This window comes from Schistocerca piceifrons, chromosome 3 (assembly GCF_021461385.2).
Source record: "Schistocerca piceifrons isolate TAMUIC-IGC-003096 chromosome 3, iqSchPice1.1, whole genome shotgun sequence".
NCBI lineage: Eukaryota > Metazoa > Arthropoda > Insecta > Orthoptera > Acrididae > Schistocerca > Schistocerca piceifrons.
The window spans coordinates 501,781,351-501,808,462 of NC_060140.1; the positions used below are offsets into that span (position 1 = coordinate 501,781,351).

Sequence of the window (27,112 nt, forward strand, 5' to 3'; positions counted from 1 at the left end):
CAATACTAGAGGGAAAAAATGATATTCATTATTCCACAGTAAGGTTGTCTTAAGCACAAAAAGGGTGCACAATGCTGCAATTACAATTTCTGATCACTCACCCTGGGATAGAAAATGTCTAACAAAGTAAAATTTGAAAACTGAGCGAAAAAAGCTTCTCCTGAATAACTCTCTTTATCCTATACAAGAATTTCTAATATTGCAATGTGTGAAGCATTGCGAGGGGGGAAAAACCACTTATAAATGTTCAGCATTTAGCTATATTTACAAATCAGTTTGTGATGTGAATGTAAAATGGCTCATTCCACATTACTACGAATTATTCTGTAAATGGCTCGTGGAACAAGGAACTACCTACCTCACTGATTACCAATTCCAGATGAGTAATAAGCCATCTTCAGATCGATTAATAAGATGAGTATAGTGTCTAATTACAAGACTGAATAAAGACATTAAGTGATATAATATATTCTTAAGTGTTTGAATATGAAAGGTATTTCTTACATCATGTTTCATCGATTTGTAACATGTAAAACTTTTCCGGTTGTTAGGGGGTTTGGGGACAAGAATGTGTTGTATTGATGACAATCTGTCTGCATCCAATCTTGTGATTAGACACTGCACTCATTTTATTCATTTATCTGAAGATGGATGCTTCTTCAGACAAATCTAGTAATCAATGATTGTTAAAATATTGTGGTCTGGACTGTTATGGGATTTTATACACAAAATCTTTAAGATTTAGCATTTTCTTAGATTTCTTGTCACCATCCTTGCCATGTCAGGAAACAGCTCAAATCTTAACAATGTGTTCCGTTGTTTGTCATGTACTGCTACGTAAGTCATACATCAACTATGCATGTGGGGCAAGGGCATTCAAAACTCTTACTGGGACAACCGATCAATCGTCATTCAAATACAGAGTGATGGTTTTCCACTGATTAATATTACCTAAGAGGAAGCAATGGCTTTTTTTAACAAAAAATCAATAAATGAATTTGCAGTTATGTCGGAAAACATCTTCACATTATGATGGTTGAAGAAACACCCACATTGTAATGGACTCAGTAACTTGAACCTTGGGATAAGTAAGTGGCAAGCCCCAAAGCACATTATGTGCATCTGAATAGGAGAAAGTTTGACAATATCGGCAGCTGGACTTATAGAAATTTGCTACAAAAACCATGGATCACAAAATCCCTGCACCTAAATTAATGCTCTACAATGGGCACTATAATCGGAAGACTGTGCAATAAGTAATGCCTTATTAGTAACAGCAGAATGCAACAGCATACCTTGATTTGACAAAACATTGCCTAGGTTTGTACTGCTTTCCGAAACAAAATCCAAAAGATGTCTTTGACAAAGAACTTGGTCACACCGTTGAACAAAAATGTTTGCTGAGACATTAATGAAAACCTAGGTGGATGCAAACCCTATGCTAGTGTATGAAAGTGAACGCAGAGTGTTTCTTGACAGTAAATGGCTGTCCAAGAACAGATATAGGCCTAAATAGAAACGAGGCAATAAAAACACAATTATAACCGAACAGCTTCGGTGAAAGAATGGTCATCTGGGAAGACTATAATGAAAGACTATTACTAAATGCGAAAAATTAGAAACGTCAAGGCAGAGTAATTGGGGAGACGAGGCAAAAACTGGGTATTCCCAACAGCCAACCTGCCTGACTATTGAAATGAGGAAAACGAATCATCACACACGTTTTCGTTGCTAACCCTGTCTCAGAATGTATACACTGCCGACTTACTCCAAAATATTTACAGGTATCAAAAGATAATGTTTTTACTGATAGCCAACCATTCTGTAGTCTAGGTGGTTTAATTTACTGAAAAATTATTGGTTGAGGTCTTACTGTATGTTAGACCATTAACACAATGTACGAAAGAAACTGAAATATCGACAGAAAACCCAGTGGCTCACCTACGATCTCATGAAATGCATACCTAATATAGTCAATATTTAAGAGACACACTTACCGTATCTCCAATGCAGTAAACCGTGATACACAATGAATCCAATAACGAGAATACACGCAAGTATTTTTGTATTTTTTGCGTTAATCTGTTGTATAATCTCGGTTGCTGACTTCCCATGCTCACTAAATGAATCGGACGACATAGTATTTGATCACTATAAATGAGACAGGTGTTTATTAGCAACCGTAACAAGCATGCTATTCATCGTCCCTCTTCCTAAATTTAAGACTATCTCGTTTCACTCGCCTACTCATGACCACCGACCATAACTTACAGTTCCCACTCCCCAACTGTCATAACAACGAACCACAGACAGACTGTAGGAAGATAGCATTATTTACTATTTATCTGCTACACTGTACAGCTGCTCAAAGATGCAGCGAAAGACGAGCCTTTCACTCGCTGTCTTCGTATGTCTTGTCGAACTGTAGTTGCTCATTTAATACTACTGCTGCAAAGAGATTTTTAAAATGTAACACATATTTGATGTTCCAAACTGGCGTTCATTTTGTAATAAAGTACGAAGATATTTTTGATTGGGTAAATACATAGAGTGGAAATATGCATGCGGTGCGCATCTGACATTCGCCGGCACTAGCAAAGTCTATGGTATCAGCCGGCGTCCATGATGTGTTTGTTTTCATCTGAATTGTATTGGCTACGTTTGAAATGATTGGGATGTTGTAGAGTTTGATTCCAGTGTTTCATTAAAGGAACATTTCGTCTCGTGTAGTTTGCAGATAACTTTTCTAACAGAAATGCCATACGTAATTGTACGTGGAACTCTAGGAATGGCTAACACTAAGGTGTATGGTCTCCCTTTGCAAGAAGCTGATCTAATAAGTTCGCATATGCGACCAGGTCCAACGAATTCAAATAAAGATGAAATAACCTTATATAACTCTGCAGTTTATGTGTTAAATCAGTTGGAATATTATTTCGGCTACAGAGTAATTACCTCTGCTTGCCAGGGCGATTCCGGTCAACCAATTTGGACAATGTCTAAACACCATTAATCGAGGTGAGTCGTTTCTTTCCCCACATGTAATTATTTCACTCTTATTTCATTTCATGACATGTGAGGTAGTAATTCAGTTGCAATAACGCACCAGGACCCGTAACGATACATTAAGGTTGCTACGGTACAAAACACGTCAATCGTAGTGTATGCGCATAATATTTTTCATAGTCTTGATCGCAATTATTGCTTAGTGTTTATTGAGATCAAGACAGTAAAACTCCAGAGAATTATATCCGCATTCCTCATTTGTAGTCCTGTATAAGGAAAACAGCGGGAAGGTAACCTGTATTAGTGCACTGAACATTAGATCGATCCTTAAAGTCTCATAAACAGGTTGTGGAAAGTGAACACGGTTAGCTCCTGACTGTGGTTGCTTCATTATCTTAAACTATCGATTTGTGTATTGTGACCATTACTGTCCGGCGAATGTTAATGTCTAACCCTTGACTCACAATTTTCAATCTCCAATGGTATTTTTTTTTATCAAGTTGAGTGGTGCATTTACGTTATGGATTCCCATAGAAAGCTGGTGCAAATTATAAGATAAGTGCTGAAATTGTTCCTTAAACAAGATCATACCAAATTTCATTTACTATCTTCGTCCAAGGCTGTATTGAACTCCATCTCTAATAACCTTGCTATTATTTTGTCATTAAACTCTAATCACAGGTACTTATGAGGCCATACTTCTTATCAGCAGATATTTTATTCTTACATTCTATTTATTGCTTTCACAAAACTATGTTACATCTTCCAGTAGAGGTGTTACATTTCCAAAAGGAAAAAAAAGAGTTTGTTAATTTTCATAGGTCATTTGAATCCATTTATTGACAAAGACCTCCAAGAGACTTCTCCTTACATCAGTTATTAGCTATAAATGTCCATATTACTCCTGCACATTTTCTAGTCCACCCTCATACCATTAGGCCATAATTTTTGTCTTCGTTGTTGTTGTTGTTGTTGTTTTTGTCGGTGGTGGTGGTGGTGGTGGTGGTGGTGGTCTTCACTCCAGAGATTTCATTGCTGCAGCTCTCCATGCTACTGTATCTTGTGCAAACCTCTTCATCTTCAAATAACTGCTGCAACCTACATCCTTCTGAATCTGCTTGCATTTAACTAGCTAGTTAGTTACACATTCCATAGATAATTTGAACGATTCTCTTATCAAAATGAAGCAGAATGAGTCAGCTTATATGTAGCGTTAACATTATTTACACATTATTTATTTACACATCACGTTCCGTAGTACCAAATTGAGGAGCAAATCTCCATGGTCAGCGAACGTGCCAGTACATGAAATTACAACATAAAAGTAATAATAGATAAAAATAAATGTTTCTGGACCCGAAAAAAGTCAGTCCATAAGTTTAAGTAAACCCAATCAACAATACAATAAGAATCAGCTTAATTTTTCAAGGAACTCCTCAACAGACTAGAAGGAGTGACCCATGAGGAAACTCTTCAGTTTCAATTTGAAAGCGCGTATTTTTTGAGAGGCCAATATCAAAATACCCAGACTCGTAAACAGGGGTCGACAAGAGTTTCATGAACTTACACCAGTTTTTGCTTGAACCGCTTGTTTCTTAGCCAAAAATATACTTTCAGAATGGGAAGAGTTACCGCAAAATATAATACCGTTTGATATAAGTGAATGAAAATAAGCAAAGTAGACTAATTTTTGTGTCGAATGATCACTCACTTCTGTACCATGCGAATAGTAAAAATGGCAGTATTAAGTCTTTGAACAAGATCCTGAACGTGGGCTTTCCATGGCAGCTTACTGTCTATCTGAACACCTAGAAACTTGAACTGTTCATTTTCACTAATCATATGCCCTTTCTGTGAAATTAAAATAAATAAATATATATATATATATATATATATATATATATATATATATATATATAATGGAAGGAAACATTCCACGTGGGAAAAATTATATATAAAAACAAAGATGAGGTGACTTACCGAACAAAAGCGCTGGCAGGTCGATAGACACACAAACAAACACAAACATACACACAAAATTCAAGCTTTCGCAACAAACTGTTGCCTCATCAGGAAAGAGGGAAGGAGAGGGGAAGACGAAAGGAAGTGGGTTTTAAAGGAGAGGGTAAGGAGTCATTCCAATCCCGGGATTGGAATGACTCCTTACCCTCTCCTTTAAAACCCACTTCCTTTCGTCTTCCCCTCTCCTTCCCTCTTTCCTGATGAGGCAACAGTTTGTTGCGAAAGCTTGAATTTTGTGTGTATGTTTGTGTTTGTTTGTGTGTCTATCGACCTGCCAGCGCTTTTGTTCGGTAAGTCACCTCATCTTTGTTTTTTTTATATATATATATAAAAATAGAGGGAAACATTCCACGTGGGAAAAATATATCTAAAAAGAAAGATGATGAAACTTACCAAACAAAAGCGCTGGCAGGTCGATAGACACACAAACATACACACAAAATTCTAGCTTTCGCAACCAATGGTTGCCTCGTCAGGAAAGAGGGAAGGAGAAGGAAAGACAAAAGGATATGGGTTTTAAGGGAGAGGGTAAGGAGTCATTCCAATCCCGGGAGCGGAAAGACTTACCTTAGGGGGAAAAAAGGACAGGTATACACTCGCACACACACACATATCCATCCACACATACACAGACACAAGCAGACATTTGTAAAGGCAAAGCCCAAACTCTTTGCCTTTACAAATGTCTGCTTGTGTCTGTGTATGTGTGGATGGATATGTGTGTGTGTGTGCGAGTGTATACCTGTCCTTTTTTCCCCCTAAGGTAAGTCTTTCCGCTCCCGGGATTGGAATGACTCCTTACCCTCTCCCTTAAAACCCATATCCTTTTGTCTTTCCTTCTCCTTCCCTCTTTCCTGACGAGGCAACCATTGGTTGCGAAAGCTAGAATTTTGTGTGTATGTTTGTGTTTGTTTGTGTGTCTATCGACCTGCCAGCGCTTTTGTTTGGTAAGTTTCATCATCTTTCTTTTTTTTTTTATATATATATATATATATATATATATATATAAGGAAAAGGAGTAGCCCCAATACTGATCCCTGGGGCAACCCCCCCCCCCCCCCCCCCCCCTCCACTTGACAGTACTCTACTCAGGCCCCACATCACAAAGCTGTTATCAACATTGTGAATAATGACCTTTTTTGCTGCTTGTTGCTAAAGTAACAGTTGAACCAATTGTGAGCCACTCCCTGTATTCCGTAATGGTCCAAGTTCTGGAGCAAGTGTTTGAAACCTTTTGTTTAGCCCATCCAGTACCTCACAGAGAAAAGAGAATGTAGCATTTTCAGTTGTTAAACAACTTCTAAAGCCGAACTGTGCATTTAATAGCAAATCATGTGATATAAAATGATCAATTATCCTTACATACATAGCCTTTTCAGTAACTTTTGCAAACACTGATGGCATAGAAATAGGTCTAAAAATATCTACATTATCCCTTTCTCCCTTTTTATAAAGCAGCTTTATCACTGAGTACTTTAATTGCTCAGGAAAGTGACCATTCCTAAAGGAAAAATTACAAATATGGCTAAATACAGAGCTAACGGGTCTAGTGTAGCAGGGGATACAACCCGTCGGCTTTGGACAATGACGTCACAAGTTGCCAGAGAGCAGTTTACCATTTTCGCTTTTGCTGTTATGTTTCAGTTTCGTTTTTTTACTGATTGCTTAATAAACTGGATCTGTTAATTCTATCTTGTGAGATTTTTTTTTTAAGCCAAAAAACACTTATCAGCTACTGAAGGGAGCTACAACACTAAGAAGAATCGCTTCTCGTTTGGCGACTTGTGACGTCATTGTCCAAAGCCGACGGGTTGTATCCCCTGCTACACTAGTCCCGAGCTAACATGTGCAGCCCAGTACTTTAATATTCTGCTAGATGCTCCATCATATCCATGAGAGTCTTTAGTCTTCAGTGATTTAATTATTGACTCAATCTCTCTCTCCACTGTATCACAGAGGAGTATTTCAGACATAAATCTTGGAAAGGCATTTGCCAAGAAAGTTATATGATTTCCTGTAGAAACTAAATTTTTATTAATTCACCCGGAGTGCTCAGAAAATGATTGTTCAATACTGTACATATATTTGATTTTATCAGTAACAGAAATATTTTTACTGCCAACTGAGTTTATATCATTGACCTTGTGCTGCTGACCAGACACTTCATTTACAACTGACCATATGGTTTTAATTTTATCCTGTGAATTAGCTATTCTATCTGCCTACCACATACTCTTTGCCTTCCTAATAACATTTTTAAGCACCTTACAATACTGTTTGTAATGGGCTACTGTAGCTTGATTGTGACTACTTCTAACATTTTGATACAATTCCCACTTCGTTCTACAAGATATCCTTATCCCACTTGTCAGCCATCCAGGCTGCCTGTTACTGCTAGTGCCCCATTTAGAACATTCTAATGGAAAGCAACTCTCAAAGAGCATGAGAAATGTGTTAAGGAAAACATTGTATTTATCATCTATGTTATCGGCACTATAAACATCCTGCCACTCTTGTTCCTTGACAAAACTCTCTATTGCTGTTGGATTAACTTTCCTACATAGTTTGTAATTAAATATGACATTGGTTTGAGTACAAAAGCCTTTTAGTGTTAAAATTTGTGCATCATGGTCTGAAAGGCCATTCGCACTTTGACTAACAGAATGCCCATCTAGTAATGAAGAATGGGTAAAAATATTGTCTATAGCTGTGCTACTACTCCCCTGCACCCTAGTTGGAAAAAAACACAATCTGCATCAGATCAAATGAGTTTAGGAGATCTACCAACATCCTTTTTCCTGCACCATCATATACAAAATTAATATTGAAGTCACCATATATAGCGTAACTAATTTCTGGTACTGACTCAAGAACCCCCTCTAGGTTGAGCAGAAATGTCATGAAGTCAGAGTTAGGGGATCTGTAAACAACAAAAATTAGAAGCTTAGTTTCACTAAATTCAACTGTCCCTGCACAATATCTGTTCGGTGCAGTGTCGTGATACGTCTGTGGACTCGAATGGAATACTGTTTTTGATGTACATAGTCACTCCCCCACCCCACAAGGAACTCCTTGAGAAACAGCCAACTAATCTATATGCTGGAAAGGAAGCCTCTGAATTGTCAAATTATGTAAGTGGTACTCTGATTTACCAATAATTTCAGAGTCAACATCTATAAGCAGTTCACTAATATTATCTCTAATCCCTCTTATATTTTGATGAAATATGCTAATTCTTTCTCTACCTGGAAACATTACATCCTCAGAAGGTGCGCCCTTAGTTAGAGGGACTTCCTTCAAGCAGGTATACCTATCAGCTGACTTCAATCTAAAAAAGGTGCAGTTCTAACACCAACTACTACAGGAATTTTTCCATGAGTGACATCACCACCACCACCGCTTCTTCCAGTTCAGGTTTTCATTGGTACGCACACCCAAAAAATTTGGAGCATTCTACTCTGTTTACTGAATCCTGCTCATGTGCCGCATCAATTGTTGATATGACTTTGTTTGTTGTACAGAACTGAATGAACCACTTAATAATTCTTTGGAAAATACCATTTACCAACTCTTCTGTTGTTTTCTCTCTAATTCGATTTATTATAACACTAGTATCATCTGCAAAATGTACCAATTTTGCTTGTTGGCCTTTAAGTGGAAGGTCATTCACATATGCAATGAATAGAAGTGGACCCAAAATTGAACCTTGTTGGATCTTTTTGTGATCTCCCCCCTTTCCCTAGTCATTGAAATTTTCTATCTTTCTGACATTTTCTGAGTTATTCAGCACAACCTTTTGTATTCTGTTTGTTAAGTATAATCTAAACCAGCTGTGCATAAAGCCATCAATCAATTACATAAACGTCAAATTTGCTAAGAGAGTAATGTATTTGTCTCTTGGTGTCCCTCTATGATTTTTACCCCCACTCTTCCCTGCAGAACTAAATTGGTGAGGCTTTGATGTCCTATCAACTGATACCTCCTTTGAGTCAAGCTGTGCCACAGATTTCTTTCCTCCTCAATTCTGCTCCATACCTTCTCATTAGTTACGTGAACTATCCATCCTTTTTCCTGCTTCAGCGTTCCTGTGTAGAACCACAGGTTGAAAACCTCTTTTATTCTTGTCCAAACTGTTGTATTGTCCATGTTTCAGTTCCATAATGGCAGCACTTCAGACAAATATCTTCAGAAAAGACTCCCTTACACTTAAATCTATATTCGATATTAACAACTCTTCCAAATCCTTTGCTGTCTCTGACAGTATTATGTTGTCATCAGCAAACCTCAAAGTTTTATATATTTTCCATAAAGTTTTAAAGTGTGCACCAAATTTTTCTTTGGTTTCCTTTACTGCTTGCTCAATGTACAGACTGAATAACATCGAGGTTAGGCTACAACTGTGTCTCACTCCCTTCTCAACCACTGCTGCCCTTTCATGCCCTTCCACTTTATAACTGCCGTATGGTTTCTTTACAGGTTGTAAATAGCCTTTTGCTCCCTTTATTTTATCCTTGCTACCTTCAGAGTTTCAAAGAGAGGATTCCAGACAACATTGTCAAAAGCCTTTTCTAATTCTAACAATGCTATAAATGTAGGTTTGCCTTTCCTTAAATGATTGCCTAAGACAGTGTTTCTCAAAGTCGGGTCAGCGGACCCGTGGGGGTCTGCAACTCCAAAAAATTGAATTGTTTTGTTACATTTGTACGTTTAAATGTTTCCTTACTTTACTAAATTTCTGCCTTGAAGCTGGTCAGCCATTATAAAAGACTACTTCAAGTGAGATAAATACTTCCTTTGTTAGGGTACTTTTGCAGGTTGGAAGACAGACCTAATGGCTCGACTGAAACCTTTAACATCAGAAGTAGTGTACTTATTGCTTCATACGTAGAGAAGATTCAGCAGCGAGAAAAATGCCCATGGATTTCAAATGTGTTCTCTTTGAAGTTACAAAACTTGTTAATTTCAGTAAATCACATTCTTTAAATTCCCGTCTTTTTACAGTTTTATGTAAAGAAATTGGCAGTGAACACACTCAACTTTTCTGACATACTGAAGTGCATTGTTTGTCAAGAGGGAAAGTTCTATGTTGTTTCTTTGAGCTGCGTGATGAAGTGCACTTGTTTCTTTTAGACAAGCAGCAGTGTTTTTCAAGTGAGAAATTGTGTGATTTTGATTGGTTGTGTAAAGTGGCCTGTTCATAGATATTTTCTCCTTGTTAATTTAACTCAGGCCTGCAAGGAAGAAATGTGAACATAATGCAAGTTGAGCATGAAGTTGAAGCTACAATTAAGAAACTGCAGCTGTGGGCAGTATGAGTACGGAGCAATAACGATTCATCATTTCCTCTGCTCGGAGACTTTGTCAATTCTTTGGGTGAATAACTCTCTGCTGGAGTGCAGAACGCTTGTAAGACACTTGATAACATTATCCATAAGTTTTTGAGAATATTTCTCTATTCTTCAACATGGTAATTTGTTAGAATGAAGATCCTTTCACTAATAGTGAAATCTTTCTGACACAGGACAAGAACAGCTATTGGAACTATCCTGCAATACTTCATGGAAAAATGTTTTTAAGGAAAAGGAACTTCATAGCTTTTGGTTGCATATGCAGTGTGAGTATGAAGAGTTGTCTAAAAAGGCATTGCAACATTTGATGCCTTTGCCTACCACTTAGTTACTTGAGTAGACCTTTCCAGCTCTTCGCAGTATCAAAACCATAAAATGAAATCGTCTTAATGTGGATTCAGACCTAATATTGATGGTGGCAAAACTTATTCCAGATTTCAGTGGAATTATGGAAAGGCAGAGAGAATTTAATTCCACACATTAGTGGCCCCAAATTTCAGAACATTGTTCATCAGGTGGATTTTTAAATAAAAAGACATTGATTTCTAGGTACTGTACATACTGTACTGCATTGCTGTATTTTCTGTATTACTATACTGTTACTGTATTTTCAATTGAAATTTCACTCACTAGGCAATACTCTTGTTTCTTTAGAATAAATTACTTATAACATTATTTTTCTTAATTTTTTACAGTGGAAATTCTAATTAACACATTTTTTTTAAATATTGTGTGAAATTTTGCATAGCATTGCAAGGGAGCCTGCAGATCACTTTCCGAAAAAATGGGGGGGGGGGGGGTTCATGTTATCAAAAAGTTTGAGAACACTGGTCTAAGACAAGTCATAGGGTCTGTATTGCTTCATGTCTCCCTACATTTCTCTCGAATTCAGACTGATCTTCCCAGGGGTCGGTTTTTTCTACCAGTTATAAAATTCATCTTAGTGTTTTACAGCCATGAGTTATAAACTGATAGTTCAGTAATATTTACACCTGTCAGCACCTCCTTTCTTTGGAATTGGAATTCTTCTCGAAGTCTGAGGGTATTTCATTCGTCTTATACTTAGTTTTGCCATGGCTGTCTCTCCCATGGCTATCAGTAGTTGTGGCAGACTGTTGTCTACACCAGGGGCGTTGTTTCAACTTAGGTCTTTCAGTACTCTGTCATATTCTTCTTGCAGTATCATATCTCCCATCTCATCTTCAGCTGTGTCCTCGTATCTCTCTCTCTCTCTCTCTCTCTCTCTCTCTCTCTCTCTCTCTCTCTCTCCTTCTCCTCTCTCTCCTCTCTCTATCTCTCTCTCTTAAATATTGCCTTAAAGTTCATCTATAGACCCACTGTATACTTTCAACTTTCCCCTTTTCTAAATGCGGTTTTTCTGTCTAAGCTCTTAATATTCATACAGCTGCTTGTCCTGTAGGTGGTATGTATCTTTCCTGTAATGTAATATTCTTCTAAATCCTTACATTTGTGCTCAAGCTTTTCCTTCCTGCCCAGTTTGCACTTCCTGTCAGTGCCATTTTTTAGATGTTTGTATACCTTTTAATTTGCTGCATTTTTATATTTTCTCCTTTCTTCAAAATAAATTCAGTATCTCTTGTGATATCCGAGGATTTCTACTAGGCCTTTTCCTTTTGCCTATTTGATCCTCTACTGCCTTCATTATTTTGTCTCCGAAATCCACACATTCCTCTTCTGCTGTATTCCTTTCCTCTATTCTAGACAGTCATTGCCAAATGCTGCCTCTGCAACTCACAGCAACCTCACGTTTTTTCAACTTATCCAGGTCCCATCTCTTTAACGTCCTACATTTTTGTTTTTTAATTATTTTTTTTCAGTTTTAATCTACAATTCATAACTAGTAAATTGTTCCCAGAGTTCACATCTGCCCCTGGAAATGTCTTACAGTTTAAAATCTGATTCTGAAATCTCTGACTTGCCATTAAATAATGACTCTGAATAATTTCTTTTATTTCATCATACATTTCTTGAATCTCCTCATCATCTGCAGAGCTCGTCATCATCATCATCAGGATTTCCTTCCAGCGAGTTGGGTAGGAACTTGGTGAACAATGTGCCTCCATTGGTTTCTGTCCTGGTATAGCCTTTCTCTCTCCACTACATCCCATGTTACTCCTCTCCTCTTGAGATCTTCCTTAACCTGGTCTGTCCATCTCTTTCTAGGCTTCCTAATAGATCTCCTTCCTGGTGCCTCCATCTCCAAATATTGGCGTGGTGTTCCAGTCGGGTGCATTCGCTTCACATGACTGAACCACTTCATTCTCAAAGCACTCATCCTCTCCTCTGTAATCAGTGTCACCTGCAGGTCTCTCCTTACATAATCATTCCTGGCTCTGTCTGTCCTAGTTTTTTGTAGAGCTGACCTAAGGAACTTCATTTCACATGCTTGTATTTGACTCCTGCCTCTCTTATTTGTGACACAAGCCTCTAGACTATACGTCATCATTGGCAGGAGATAAGTTTTATACATGGTCTGTTTGGCTCTTTGAGGAACTTCCTTGTCCCAGATTAGATTTTGTACTTTGTTATTCAGTTTAAGACTTTTAGTTTGGAACTTCTACCGCATGATATGATGCTACCCAGATAATTGAAACTTTTCACACATTCTACCTTCTCCCCCTCCAGTATGATTTGAAAAGCTGTGGGTTCCTGCTCATCTTCATTGCCACTGTCTTGTTCCTACTCACAGTTAACTTGAATTTTTTAAATTTTGTGTTCCAGTAATCTAGTCTCCTCTGAACCTCCATTTCCATCTTTCCCCAAATGGTGAAGTCATCAGCAAAAACAAAAGCATTGAGCTCTTCATTTTCTTCTTCCTTGATTTCTTTCATGATTGTGTCCAGAAGTGTAATGAAGAGTAAGGGGGAGAGCGAACTGCCTTGCTGAACACCCCTCTTTGTCCTTTTTTTTTATCTTCCACCTCCTACTTGTACACTGCTCTCACAGCCATCTGGACTTTTTTAATTAATGAATCAGGAACATTCCCATATTTTATCCCTTGGTACTCTGTCACATGCTTTTTTTCCAAATCCTCGAATACTACTATCAAGTCCTTTCCTTTTTTCTCAATTCTTCTCCATTAACTGATGGAGGAAGAAAATGAGATCTGTTGTTCCCCTATTACTTCTGAACTCATGCTGCTGTTCCTCCAATTGGTGTTCTAGAATTTTCCTCGATGTTTTTTCTATGATCTTTTCCATTATCTTAAGGCAGTGTGATAACAGTGTGATTCCTTGGTAGTTGGTGCATTTCTTTCTACTACCTTTCTTGAACAATGGTATTATAATTTCTGTTTTCATTCATCTGGCACTTTGTTTTCTTTCCTTATCATCCCCAGCACCTGATGTAACCATTGTATTCCATGGATTCCTGTGGCTTTAATCATATCCGCTGTCAGCTCATCTACTCCAGCCGCCTTCCAACTTTTCATCTGTTTCAGGGAATTCTCAGTTTCTAACCAAGAGATTGGATCCTGTTCCTCCTCTAATTCAATGACTTCGGTGTCACTTTCTTGTGCACCTTCCCCATTCAGTAAGATTTCAAAATAATTCTTCATCTCTTCTCTGATACCTTCCATGTCCCTGATAATGGTTCCCTTTGCTCTCCTGCTCTAGTTTCTGGGTAAATATTTCCCAACTCTTCTCCTTTTCTTCTTTCACAATTCTCTTTGCTTGGAGTTTCTTTTGTCGGTATTCCTTCTCCAGTGTTGTCACCTTGTGTTCATCTTTTGGCACCAGCCCTGGTTCTGATTTCTTTTTTCAAACTCCATGTGTTTCTTTGCCATATTACATTTTTTAATTGCGCCTTTTACTCTATCTTTCCACCGACTGGTTTCTTTGTCTTTCACTTTACCCTTTGTTTTGCTGCATATCTGCACACCACTGTTAACTATTGATGTTTTAAAAAGGTTCCACCCTTCCTCTACACTAGCCCTTTCAGTTTTTGGCAATTTTTGTGCTACTATATTTTGGAAACTTTTCTTATTTTCTTCTTCTTTCAACTTCCACTCCTTAATTTTTGTCATTTTTTGTACAGCATTCAAACTTTTCCTCTTATAATTTAGATCAGCTACTAGTAACCTGCGGTCACTATCCAAGTGCTCACTTGGTATGACTTTAGTGTCCCTTACTTTTCCTCTTTGTGCATTGATATATAGTCTATAACTGTCTTAGATTTGCCATCCCAACCATATCTAGTAATCTTATGGCTATCTTGTTTCTTGAAAAATGTATTCTTCACTAAAAGATGATTCCTTATGCACAGATTTAGAATTTCTTCATCCTCAACATTTCGTCTTCCGTATCCAAAAGGGCCCATCACCACCCCATATCCATTTCTGTCCGTGCCGATCTGAGCATTCAGATCCCCAATTATCATAATGTTATCTTCTCTTACTTGGTCTTCCAGTTCTTCAAGGAATTTCGTTTTTTCTTCCTCACTGCACCCTTGCTGAGGTGCATACACCTGGAGTATAGTAAAGCTATTCTTTCCTAAGTTCACTCTTGCTCTAATTATCCTTCCACTTACAAAGCTCACATCTGTAAATGGGTCAATGTCTTTGTGAAACACAAATCCCACTCCATATTTTGCCTCTTTATTGTGACCCTGCCAGTATTATTTGTACCCACATATCAGCAATTTAGAGTTTTTTTCTCTTCCACTTGGTCTCACTCAATCCAAGGATATGAATCTTTCTCCTCTCCATTGTGTCTACATCTCTTCAGTCTTTCCTGTCAAGGTTATTACATTTAATGTTCCCACTCTCAGCTCATTTTTTGTCGGGTTCTAGTTTTCTGTTCTTGTTTAGTGTATCTTCTTGTGTTCCTTGGTTTTTCTTCAGGCTGTGAAGAGCTGTCATTCGTTGCAGGGGTACAAGAAGTGCTGTCTACATAAGATATTTTTAATCTGAGGCACGTTCCTTGATTGAAAACGATAACAACCTTTTCTCGTCTGCTGGCTTGCTAAGCCTAACACATCTGAGGATTTTCTTTCAGGGTTTACTCCCTCAGCCTTTGAAGATCCCTCTTCACCACAAGACAGTGGTTCCACTTCTCAGTTGCCCTTAGGGGGGAAAGGGTGCCTCCTCCACCAGCTGCACCATACCAAAGATGTTCTCCGTTGTAGCTGCCTTAAGGACTTCACCATATCCCTGGCAAGGGTTGATAATGATAGGAAAAAGGAGCGGTTTAGGATAGGATAGGATAGGATAGGAGACAGGCCAATGACAGATCATTGTGGTACACACTTCATCTGGCTCCTCCCCTTTGGCCTGTCAGGCATGGGTGACCCTGCTGGTAACTACGCTACTGCCGGTGTAGCCCTCTGGATCCAGAGCACGCAAACCTTCTCTCCTGCATGATAGTGCTACGTTAAGGTGATGTCCCGTGAGGAGTTCTGCAGAACTAGTTGGCATATGAACTTATACTACAGTAGTGGGTATGGGCTTAGTATCTGTCTTGGCTACAATAATGCATTCACTATGCTGCTTATAGTAGCTTACCCACATTCCTATTTTCTTATTCATTATTAAATCTACTAACATCTTCAGATCCAGCAAAAAGATCATTCTCTCATACATCTGTTATCACTCACAGAAGTATTCACATTTTGTTTAAGGGCAGTACACTGAAATTACCTAAGTAGCATTACAGTACAAAATTGTTGATCTATTTTTGAATACTTGTTGCTGAATTGTCTGTTGGCTTCTATCTTAGGATCTTTGGCCAACATTTCTTTAGTGCCTTTCCTGACATCTTGCTGACACATTATATGTATGTGTCCCGCTACCGTCTGAGGGCTTTTCCCTGGGTGCTCATTACGAGTGTGATTCTTCCCTCATTTTGTGCTGTAGTTGTTCATTGCAAAACAGGAATCCAGGATTTCTTTACCTTGGGTCTTTCTACTTTCTTGTTAAAACTGTTGTCATGTTCATAAATTTCAAAGGTTTCCCAGAAAACAGTGGTTGTAGTAGAGCTTCTCCACATTGAGAACCTGTGTGTCAGAGAATTTTATTACATAGTTGGCTGTACATCATGATCAGTTTCTTCACCTGTCATGTTGTGCAATGCCATTTATGTTTAATAATCCATATACTTATGGATCATCCAGTCATTCCAATATAAACTTTTCCACGGGTTCGGGGTATATTGTATACTCCTGACACTGCAAGTGGGGTCCCCATCTTCCTTTGCCATTTTGAGACCATGTCTGATTTTCTGGGTCAGTTTGGAAATAGTCTTTATGCTGTGTTTGTGCAATATACAGTGGATTCTGGACATCAGAAGAGGATGTATGGCAGAAAGGCTGTATCCTTGATTTCTTCTTCCAATGCGTTACTTCATTTGATGTTGAGTTTTGTGAAACTTCTTATATAACTGGAGAAGTACTCAAGTGTTCCTTAGAATGCATAGGTGTTCCGTACTGCATCCAAGGTGCTGTGGCTCACATATTTAATTTGAGCACATTAAGAATTTAGTAATCATACCACTTTTTTGACTTGGGTGATGATTTGTATGTTTGTGAAGGTGTCATTCCATGTGTGTCATTTTTTGTACATGCTGTGGCCCAGGTTCTCACCAATGCAGAAGCTCTACTGCCTCAGCTGTATGGGCTGCCAAAAATTACAAAGCTGGTGTACCATTAAGACCAATGACAAATGTTTCTGGTTCACCTAAAAACTAGTGAAACACTTGGCCTCTCTGCCTTAGCCATGCATGAGGAAGACTGATATATATTGGCTGATGCAGAGGGGCCAGCTATATGCCAGTGGGCCATGAACTTTTACCATTGGTCTTAATGGTATGCCGTCTTTGTGAATTTTTGGCAGCCCATACAGCTGAGATGGTAGGGCTTCTGCATTGGTGAGAACTTGGGTCGCAGCTTGTATGGAAAACGACTTGCATGGACTGATACCATCATAAACATTCAAATCATCACTCAGGACAGAAAAAGGTATGATCAATAAGTTCTTAATGTGCACAAGCTGAATGTGTTAGCCACTACACCTTGAATGCAAGGTAGAACACCTGGAATGCATTCTAGGGAACAATGAGTACTCAGGTACAATAGAACTCAGGTCATTTCATTGAGAAGTTGAAGAAATTAAAACTTTACCAGATGATATCCTGGTCAGCTTTGATACCGTTTCTTTGTTTAGCAAAGTGCCAGTCAATGACTCTTTGGAGCACATTGGTTCATTTTTTCCACCAGACATCACCAAGCCACGTCATGCATGTTTTACCATGAGCTACTTTATGTGGAATGTCAATTTCAGTGAACAACTGGAAGGCATCACTATGGGTATTCCACTAAGTCTGATGGTTGCCAATTTCTTCATCAACCATTTTAGAAGACAGGCACCGGACTTACCGCATTGTAAACATAAGCTGTGGTACAAGTACATTGATGACACCTTCATCATGTCAAGCCACAGTGAGGAACAGCGCTACAGCTCACTAAGACACGTAGACGATCCCCTTGTCAACGTTTACTGTGGAGATAGGAAAGAAGCAACAGTTAGCCTGTCTAGTCATGATGGTTATGAGGAAAGGTGAGAATGTGGACCACAATGACTATCATAGACTGACACAAGTATGCCAGTGCTTGCACAAACTTTCAGATCATCGCCCAAGCAAGAAAAGAGATGCTATTAATATGCTCATAACATACATAACAAATATGAAAGCTGCAGCTCACTGGATGTTGATGCAATACTTGAAATGCATTCTTCCTGTATGTATACATACATACTCCACAGGTGCCTGGCAGCGTATACCCTGTAACACTGCTGATCAATCCATTTCCTGTTCCACTGGCAAATGAAGCGAGGTAAAAGCGACTGCCTGTATCCTTCTGTACAAGTCCTGATTTCTCGTATCTTGTCTTCTCGTTCCTTGCACAAGATGTATGTTGGTGGCAGTATCATCACTCTGCAGTGTTGCCATGCTAGTTCTCTAAACTTTCTCAGTAGTGTTTCTCAAAAAGAACTTTTTCTTCCCTTTCAGGGATTCCCATTTGAGTTCTTGCAGCATTTCCTTAATACTTGAATGTTGATCAAACCTGCTGGTGAAAATCTAGCAGCACTCCTCTGAATTGCTATGGTGTTTTTCCTTGTATTTGACCTGGTGGGAATCCCAAACCCTTGAAGAGTACTCCAGGAAGGGTCACACGAGTGTTCTGTATGCAGTCTCCTTTATAGATGTGTTACATTTTCCTAGAATTCTCGTAGTAAATGAAGTTTGCCATTCACCGTTCCAGCATCCGACTTTAGGGCCATATATTGGGCAGATGTGGTGTAAAGACTATTTATAAACAGGTGAAGAAGATAAGAGAATGTCGCAGTTCATGAAATTTATGAACATGACAATACTTTCATCAAGAAAGAAGAAAGCTTCAAGGTAAATGGAATGCCACTATTTTATAAGGATGGATTTATCACGTGTGTTTAATTTCAACTTTTTATTTTTCTGCCAATGGGATTAGCTTTACTACTTGGTTAAATAAATACCATAGTTTGTATTAGTACGATGAACAGAACTACAAAAAGATTTACATACTGACATTTAGGATGAAGTTATGACATTTATAAGTTATACACATTTCGATTTTAGAATATGTAATACATCTGGAACTGTGGTTCATAATAAAGTCAAGACATAGAGTTATGCAGATTAAAATATGTTGAACCTGAATGTTGGTGAGATTTTGTCAATATCATAACAGAAAAAAAGAGTTTGCACTTACATGCTGAACAGAACATTGAAATAACTTCTCAGCTTCTCTGTGCAGTTGAGGATATTGTTCTTGGGATAACATTTTATAAAAAAATTTGTAAATTCCTGGATGGAACAAAATGATCATTGATCTGGGTGGTACACTTTATGTCAATCAGCTCAAGTGGGAAATACTTAATGAGGTACATTAGCAGCAAAAAATTAAGGCAGTCTGATAAATAAATCGAAATCTGTCATCCGTCATGCAGTGTGTTAGAATCCCTTTGAGGATTTGTGACAAAATGTTTCAAGTACTGAAATGTTAGTCAGTCATGTCTTGTCCGCAAATGGTTGTCTTGAGTTACTGGAAATGTTCCATGTCATGAACTTTCCATAGGATTACCTTTTCTTTGATAGTGTCAATCTTATCTGTCTTATCCATCACCAAATGATTTCCCCGTTGCCTCAAGACTCTTAATGAATTAAAATTATCAGTGTTGTTGCCACTTTAGTTACCCTAAACTCAGTTTCTTCCCTAACAGCCACCATCAGTTCAGCCAGCATTCACAGTTGTTCATCACAAAAGTGCATCACATTGTTTTTGTGGCTGGTGGCATAATGACAGAATCCTGAATTCCTGTGCTGCAGCAAAAACTTTTCCAGGTAACAAGGGGAGAACTATAGTACTAATGACCAGGGATAATATTATAATCATGGTATCTTTTATATTATGATTTGACAAATAAATTTTAAGAGTGTGTGGAAGGATGTTCTTTTGTGGAGCAGGAACAGGTAGCTGTTTAATTGAGTATCATGCACATCATAACATAAAGATATTTAATGTCATCTGATGAGTCTGGTGGTTGTTGATTACATTTGTAATCCTGTACTGGACTCCTTTCTCTTCTAAAGTTAAACTAATGAAGTCATTGTAGAGTTAGATTTTGCTCCTAATTGTATATAATAGTAATAATGAATGTTACATACTTGCTTTATTTCATTGTTCAACTAGTTACATACAAATGTTGTGGAGTTCCTTGTGAAGTAATATAATGAATGCGTATCTTAGACTTACCAAAAATGGAATGATAAGCCATTTGCCTGCAATGATGTGTTTATATTTTCAAATACAGCAAGATTTAATTTTCTATGTTAATACAGACCCAATTGTGCACATACAACCGAAAAACACAGATAATACAAAATATAAATTTCTTTTACTGAAACTTACTGTTCGTTGAATTTATAAAACGTACTACATGTCGCATTTTACTCACTGGTTTTTCTGTCTGTTTTTCATTCGCTTTTCCACTGATAAAGGTTCTTATTTTCCGGAGAATCAAAATATTGGTATAGTCAAATGAATTGTGTCCTACATAATCAAATAGCAGACTAGTGCATTTCAGTGCCTCAGTATGTGTAATATCAGGTTCTTTGATTACCTTGTCTCTCTCTACCAAATGCACTTGGTTCACTGTGTCTTTATTACACAGCTGCTCAAGACCCTGTTCATAGGCATAATTGTTTTTGTTTTTTTAGCAATCCATGAAATGTGTGGATAATCTACAAACCATATAATTGTGAGCTCTCTGTATTTCATTGTCTGTCTTTTCATAAGAAACATGGCATTATTTGTTATTCATATATGTGTATCATCTGCAGAAAGTTCAAGCTTTGTGCCATGGTACAGTACAAGTTGATTATCCTTTATGTTCATCGCAAATAATGTGGTGATCACATTAGGAATTTCATAGTGTTCTACCAGAGAATGTGACACGATAATGGAGTTATTTACATAAAAACCGGAAGTTGATTGTTTCTTCTTCAGCTGTGGTAACCTACAGGATGAACTGGAAAAATTTTGTTGGAGCTAGAAGCATGATGATTATAGTGTTAGCCAGGCCAGTAATTAACTGACAGTGATGAATGAAAAGTATAGGAGTCACTATGGGTTTATTAATAGAGTGGTGCTGCGCAGTGCATGAGACAAAAGTTAATGCTGGAGAAAGCTCAGTGACAGTCTCTTGGTATTATTGAACATGATGTGGGACCAAACATGACTAGTAAGAGAAGACATCTGTCCTTTAGGCGCATTTGGAGATACAAGGCCAGGCAAGAGATCCAGAATGACAGCTGTCACGAGGGCAGGTAGAAAAAGAACTTTATCAGATAATTTTCTGATACTTTCAATATGATGGTGATATCGGATATAAAAATGAAGAGGAGAGGTGTCTGAAGTAGATGAAACTATATGGAAGGTGCAGCAGACTTTGAAAGTAGGTACAGAACATAGGCAGAAGCTGAATGTAAAAAAGAAGGAAATTCTGCAACTGGTTAACAGTCCTTGGTGTCATACATACCCTTAGTTACAAGAATTTTGATGAGATCTAAGCCTTAATATAATTATTGAAAGTAGTCAGTCTGCATATTCCATGCACTGAATGAGTACTTTCATTGCTTAGTTACAGTGTTGTAGTAGGACAACAGTATCAAATTGTAAGTTTGTTCAAGCCGATTAGAGGACTCACCCAGGAGGCAGCAAATATTTCAGTCATAAATTGCTCATAAGTATCACAAAGTTGATCAGTTTTGATGAAACTTGTGACAGCCTAAGTGGACATTGTGAGATAAAAGTAGCCTTACACACTAATAAGCGATAGCTAACAATTCCGTAGTAATACGAGCAGTCCAGTTCCTTTGTGTCAGTGCAGTACATATACCTTCAGCCTTTCAGATGGATCTTTCCCCAGATGCACTTCAATACTCAATGGAGATGTCTCTTCACAAGAAATGGGAGTAGACAAAATTTATAGCTACTCATTAGAATAATTTTTGTCTGTGGTCTCCTTTCTCTCTATTGCCTCCATGGTCATTTTTTTACAGTAGCAACAATATGGAAAGAAAAGATTGCTACTCACCTTATAGAGGAGATGTTGAGTCACAAGCAGGCAAAATGAAAAAGACTGCTAAAATATTAAAGCTTTCGGATAAAATCTTTCTTCTGCAGTAGAAAACACACACACACACTCACACAAGCACAGCTCACATACACACGGCCACTGTCTCAGGGTGCTAGAGCCCAACTGTGACTGCATCTGATAGAGCAGCAATCAGAGATGGGTGCTGGGGATAAGGAGAAGGCATGAGGCAGGGAGGGTGATAGAAGTGTTAGTTATTTACAATGATCTATTTACAGTAGAGTATATGTCACTAAGCATAACTTGTCAATAGACTTGCAGCTGGCCTCATAAATTTCTCAATTGATATGGCAGTAGTCTCTTTGCCTGAAAAATATTAATGTTATCAAAATAAAAAATTGCAGACATTTATTATCTTTTAATACTTAATAAAAACTTTTGACCATGTAGATCACGGTAATCTACTAATTAAATAGCAAAAGTAATAAAACAGAAAATTGTGTCATGATGTGTGAATCAGTTTATAAAAGGAACCATCTTCACATTGACTGGTAACAATAGTAAGAATCCCTGCAATCCGCATACATACTCTGTAAACCAATGTGAAGTGCATAGAAGGGGTACTTCCCATTATACCACACTTACGGATTTTTTCCTCAATTATGTATTGAACACAGGAAGAATGACTGCTTAAATGCCTCTGTGCATGTTGTAATTAGTCTAATTGCGTCTTCATCCCGCTACAGGAGAGATACATAGGGGTTGAAATATATTTCTTGATTCTTCTCTTAACATTGGTTTTTGAAGTCTTCTAAGCTGGCCTTCATCTATTAAGGTGCACCTATCTTCAAGTATGCACTGTCTAAGGTTTTTCAGCATTTTCATGATTCTCAGCCTTGGGTCAGACATACCTGTGGCCATTTGTGATATCTTTTTTTTTTTTATGCTCAGGATCCCCTGTTAGTCTTATTTCATATAACCTCAAGATATGGGATTGGGATGTCCTCACCATAAAGGTAACAATTTCTTATTATGTGAAAGTTATTTCTACAACAACCTGCCTGCAAAGCAGCTTTCTGTTTCATCAACATTACCACTTAAACAGGTGTTCCTCCCTCTTATCTTCTGTATTGTTAAGTAACAGAGAGCTTCTGAGTCTTCCAACAGAATCAGTAAATTAAATGTAACATCTTCCCACTAAACACGAGAATTAGGAAGCGAAATCTAAATGCACACACATACTCTGAAAATCACTATGAATTGATGGCAGAAGATACTTAACACAGTACCACGTTAATGTTTTTCCCATTACAGCTGCTTATGGAACACGGGAAGAATACTATGTAAGTGCCTCTCTGTGTACTGCAATTAATCAAATTTTGTCTTAAAGATCCATACAGGAGTGAAACACAGGGGGCTCAGGAATGTCTCTACATTTTTCAATGCAACTTTGTGAGTACACTTCACATCTTCTAATGATTTGACTACTAGTACTTGGCGGTGCTGTTTGACCGCCGTGTCTATAGTCCTCTCACAACAAACGTCAAACCTGCACACACAAACATGCAACGCACAGTAGGTAGGCTTCTACCATCCCACTCTCACATCTAAAATATCATGTGTTTGATGAGATGGTAGAAGGCCGAGTGGTTCTAGAATTTACGCCGAATTCTCACCCTCCCCCCTCAGCTCGAACACATGATATTTTATACATAATCATTACGTACATAATATCACACATGATAACATTTTACATTTATATATATATATATATATATGAGATTGAATATAATAGAGGGAAACATTTAACGTGGGAAAAATATATCTAAAAACACAGATGATGTGACTTACCGAACGAAAGTGCTGGCAGGTCGATAGACACAAAAACAAACACAAACATACACACGAAATTCAAGCTTTCGCAACAAACTGTTGCCTCATCAGGAAAGAGGGAAGGAGAGCGAAAGATGAAAGGATGTGGGTTTTAAGGGAGAGGCTAAGGAGTCATTCCAATCCCGGGAGCGGAAAGACTTACCTTAGGGGGAAAAAAGGACAGGTATACACTCGCACATACACACATATCCATCCGCACATACACAGACACAAGCAGACATTTGTAAAGGCAAAGAGTTTGGGCAGAGATGTCAGTCGGGCGGAAGTAAAGAGGCAAAGATGTTGTTGAAAGACAGGTGAGGTATGAGCGGGGGCAAATTGAAATTAGCGGAGATTGAGGCCTGGCGGATAACGAGAAGAGAGGATATACTGAAGGGCACGTTCCCATCTCCGGAGTTCTGACGGGTTGGTGTTAGTGGGAACTATCCAGATAACCCGGCGGTGTAACGCTGTGCCAAGATGTGCTGGCCGTGCACCAAGGCATGTTTAGCCACAGGGTGATCCTCATTACCAACAAACACTGTCTGCCTGTGTCCATTCATGCGAATGGACAGTTTGTTGCTGGTCATTCCCACACAGAAAGCTTCACAGTGTAGGCAGGTCAGTTGGTAAATCACGTGGGTGCTCTCACACGTGGCTCTGCCTTTGATCGTGTACACCTTCTGGGTTACTGGACTGGAGTAGGTGGTGGTGGGAGGGTGCATGGGACAGGTTTTACATCGGGGGCAGTTACAAGGGTAGGAGCCAGAGGGTAGGGAAGGTGGTTTGGGGATTTCATAGGGATGAACTAAGAGGTTACGCAGGTTGGGTGGACGGCGGAAAGACACTCTTGGTGGAGTGGGGAGGATTTCATGAAGGATGGATCTCATTTCAGGGCAGGATTTGAGGAAGTCGTATCCCTGCTGGAGAGCCACATTCAGAGTCTGATCCAGTCCCGGAAAGTATTCTGTCACAAGTGGGGCACTTTTGTGGTTCTTCTGTGGGAGGTTCTGGGTTTGAGGAGATGAGGAAGTGGCTCTGGTTATTTGCTTCTGTACCAGGTCGGGAGGGTAGTTGCGGGATGCGAAAGCTGTTTTCAGGTTGTTGGTGTAATGGTTCAGGGATTCCGGACTGGAGCAGATTCGTTTGACACGAAGACCTAGGCTGTAGGGAAGGGACCGTTTGATGTGGAATGGGTGGCAGCTGTCATAATGGAGGTACTGTTGCTTGTTCGTGGGTTTGATGTGGACGGACGTGTGAAGCTGGCCATTGGACAGGAGGAGGTCAACGTCAAGGAAAGTGGCATGGGATTTGGAGTAGGACCAGGTGAATCTGATGGAACCAAAGGAGTTGAGGTTGGAGAGGAAATTCTGGAGTTCTTCTTCACTTTGAGTCCAGATCATGAAGATGTCATCAATAAATCTGTACCAAACTTTGGGTTGGCAGGCCTGTGTGACCAAGAAGGCTTCCTCTAAGCGACCCATGAATAGGTTGGCGTATGAGGGGGCCATCCTGGTACCCATGGCTCTTCCCTTTAATTGTTGGTATGTCTGGCCTTCGAAAGTGAAGAAGTTGTGGGTCAGGATGAAGCTGGCTAAGGTAATGAGGAAAGAGGTTTTAGGTAGGGTGGCAGATGATCGGCGTGAAAGGAAGTGCTCCATTGCAGCGAGGCCCTGGACGTGCGGAATATTTGTGTAAAAGGAAGTGGCATCAATGGTTACAAGGACGGTTTCCGGGGGTAACAGACTGGGTAGGGATTCCAGGCGTTCGAGAAAGTGGTTGGTGTCTTTGATGAAGGATGGGAGACTGCATGTGATGGGTTGAAGGTGTTGATCTACGTAGGCAGAGATGCGTTCTGTGGGGGCTTGGTAACCAGCTACAATGGGACGGCCGGGATGATTGGGTTTGTGAATTTTAGGAAGAAGGTAGAAGGTGAAAGGTTTTGTAGGGGGCCTAAGGTTCTGAGGATTCCTTGAAGCTCCGCCTGGACATCAGGAATGGGATTACCTTGGCAAACTTTGTATGTAGTGTTATCTGAAAGCTGACGCAGTCCCTCAGCCACATACTCCCGACGATCAGGTACCACAGTTGTGGAACCCTTGTCCGCCGGAAGAATGACGATGGATCGGTCAGCCTTCAGATCACAGATAGCTTGGGCTTCAGCAATGGTGATGTTGGGAGTAGGATTAAGGTTTTTTAAGAAGGATTGAGAGGCAAGGCTGGAAGTCAGAAATTCCTGGAAAGTTTGGAGAGGGTGATTTTGAGGAAGAGGAGGTGGGTCCCGCTGTGACGGAGGACGGAACTGTTCCAGGCAGGGTTCAATTTGGATGGTGTCTTGGGGAGTTGGACCATTAGGAGTAGGATTAGGATCATTTTTCTTCGTGGCAAAGTGATATTTCCAGCAGAGAGTACGGGTGTAGGACAGTAAATCTTTGACAAGGGCTGTTTGGTTGAATCTGGGAGTGGGGCTGAAGGTGAGGCCTTTGGATAGGACAGAGGTTTCGGATTGGGAGAGAGGTTTGGAGGAAAGGTTAACTACTGAATTAGGGTGTTGTGGTTCCATATTGTGTTGATTGGAATTTTGAGGTTTTGGGGGGAGTGGAGCTGGAAGTGGGAGATTGAGTAGATGGGAGAGACTGGGTCTGTGTGCAATGAGAGGAGGTTGAGGTTTGCTGGAAAGGTTGTGAAGGGTGAGTGAGCTGCCTTTCCGGAGGTGGGAAACCAGGAGATTGGATAGTTTTTTGAGGTGGAGGGTGGCATGCTGTTCTAATTTGCGATTGGCCTGTAGGAGGATGCTCTGAACAGCCGGTGTGGATGTGGGAGATGAAATATTGAGGACTTTTATTAAGGATTGGAGTTGACGGGTGTGTTCATTGGCTGAGTTGATGTGTAGGTGAAGGATTAGGTGGGTGAGGGCAATGGATTGTTCAGTTTGGAACTCGTCTAGGGACTGATGGAAAGAAGGGTTGCAGCCAGAGATGGGAACTTTTAAGTGTGAGGCCTTTGGGGGTAATGCCAAATGTCAGACAAGCCTGGGAAAATAAAATATGGGAGTGTAATCTGGCTAGGGCGAAGGCATGTTTGCGGAGGGAATGTAAATAAAACTCAATGGGGTCGTTGTGGGGATGTTGTGAGGGTAACATGGTATTAGAAGGTGGAAAGTGTAACATGAGGCTGAAATGAAAATGAAAATAAAAATATATGGCGAGAGATA

General features: G+C 39.3%; 2 protein-coding genes across 13 annotated transcripts in view; one reads left to right on the forward strand and one right to left on the reverse strand.

Annotated features, from left to right (window-relative positions):
• LOC124787742 (N-acetylneuraminate 9-O-acetyltransferase) overlaps window positions 1–2,377 on the reverse strand; it is a 254,809-nt gene extending 252,432 nt beyond the window's left edge. For 2 of the 3 annotated variants that reach the window (XR_007015998.1, XM_047254605.1), the window contains exon 1: window positions 1,998–2,377. Coding sequence is in view for 1 of the 3 variants with exons in the window: in XM_047254605.1 (XP_047110561.1) it covers window positions 1,998–2,139 (142 nt within the window). In the remaining 2 variants the exon portion in view is untranslated. The remainder of the gene's footprint in view (window positions 1–1,997) is intronic. The other variant, XM_047254606.1, reaches the window with a different exon arrangement.
• Window positions 2,378–2,401: 24 nt separating this feature from the next.
• Window positions 2,402–27,112, forward strand: part of LOC124787743 — a 55,867-nt gene continuing 31,156 nt past the window's right edge. Inside the window, exons 1-4 of one of the 10 annotated variants that reach the window (XM_047254607.1) lie at window positions 2,447–3,018; window positions 10,258–10,434; window positions 10,550–10,642; window positions 19,651–19,771. In XM_047254607.1, the coding sequence (XP_047110563.1) occupies window positions 10,297–10,434; window positions 10,550–10,642; window positions 19,651–19,771 (352 nt within the window). In that variant the 5' untranslated portion in view covers window positions 2,447–3,018; window positions 10,258–10,296. Of the gene's footprint in view, window positions 3,019–10,257; window positions 10,435–10,549; window positions 10,643–18,653; window positions 18,794–19,650; window positions 19,772–27,112 lie in introns of all 10 variants that reach the window. The other 9 variants (XR_007016001.1, XM_047254609.1, XR_007016004.1 and 6 more) reach the window with 9 other exon arrangements.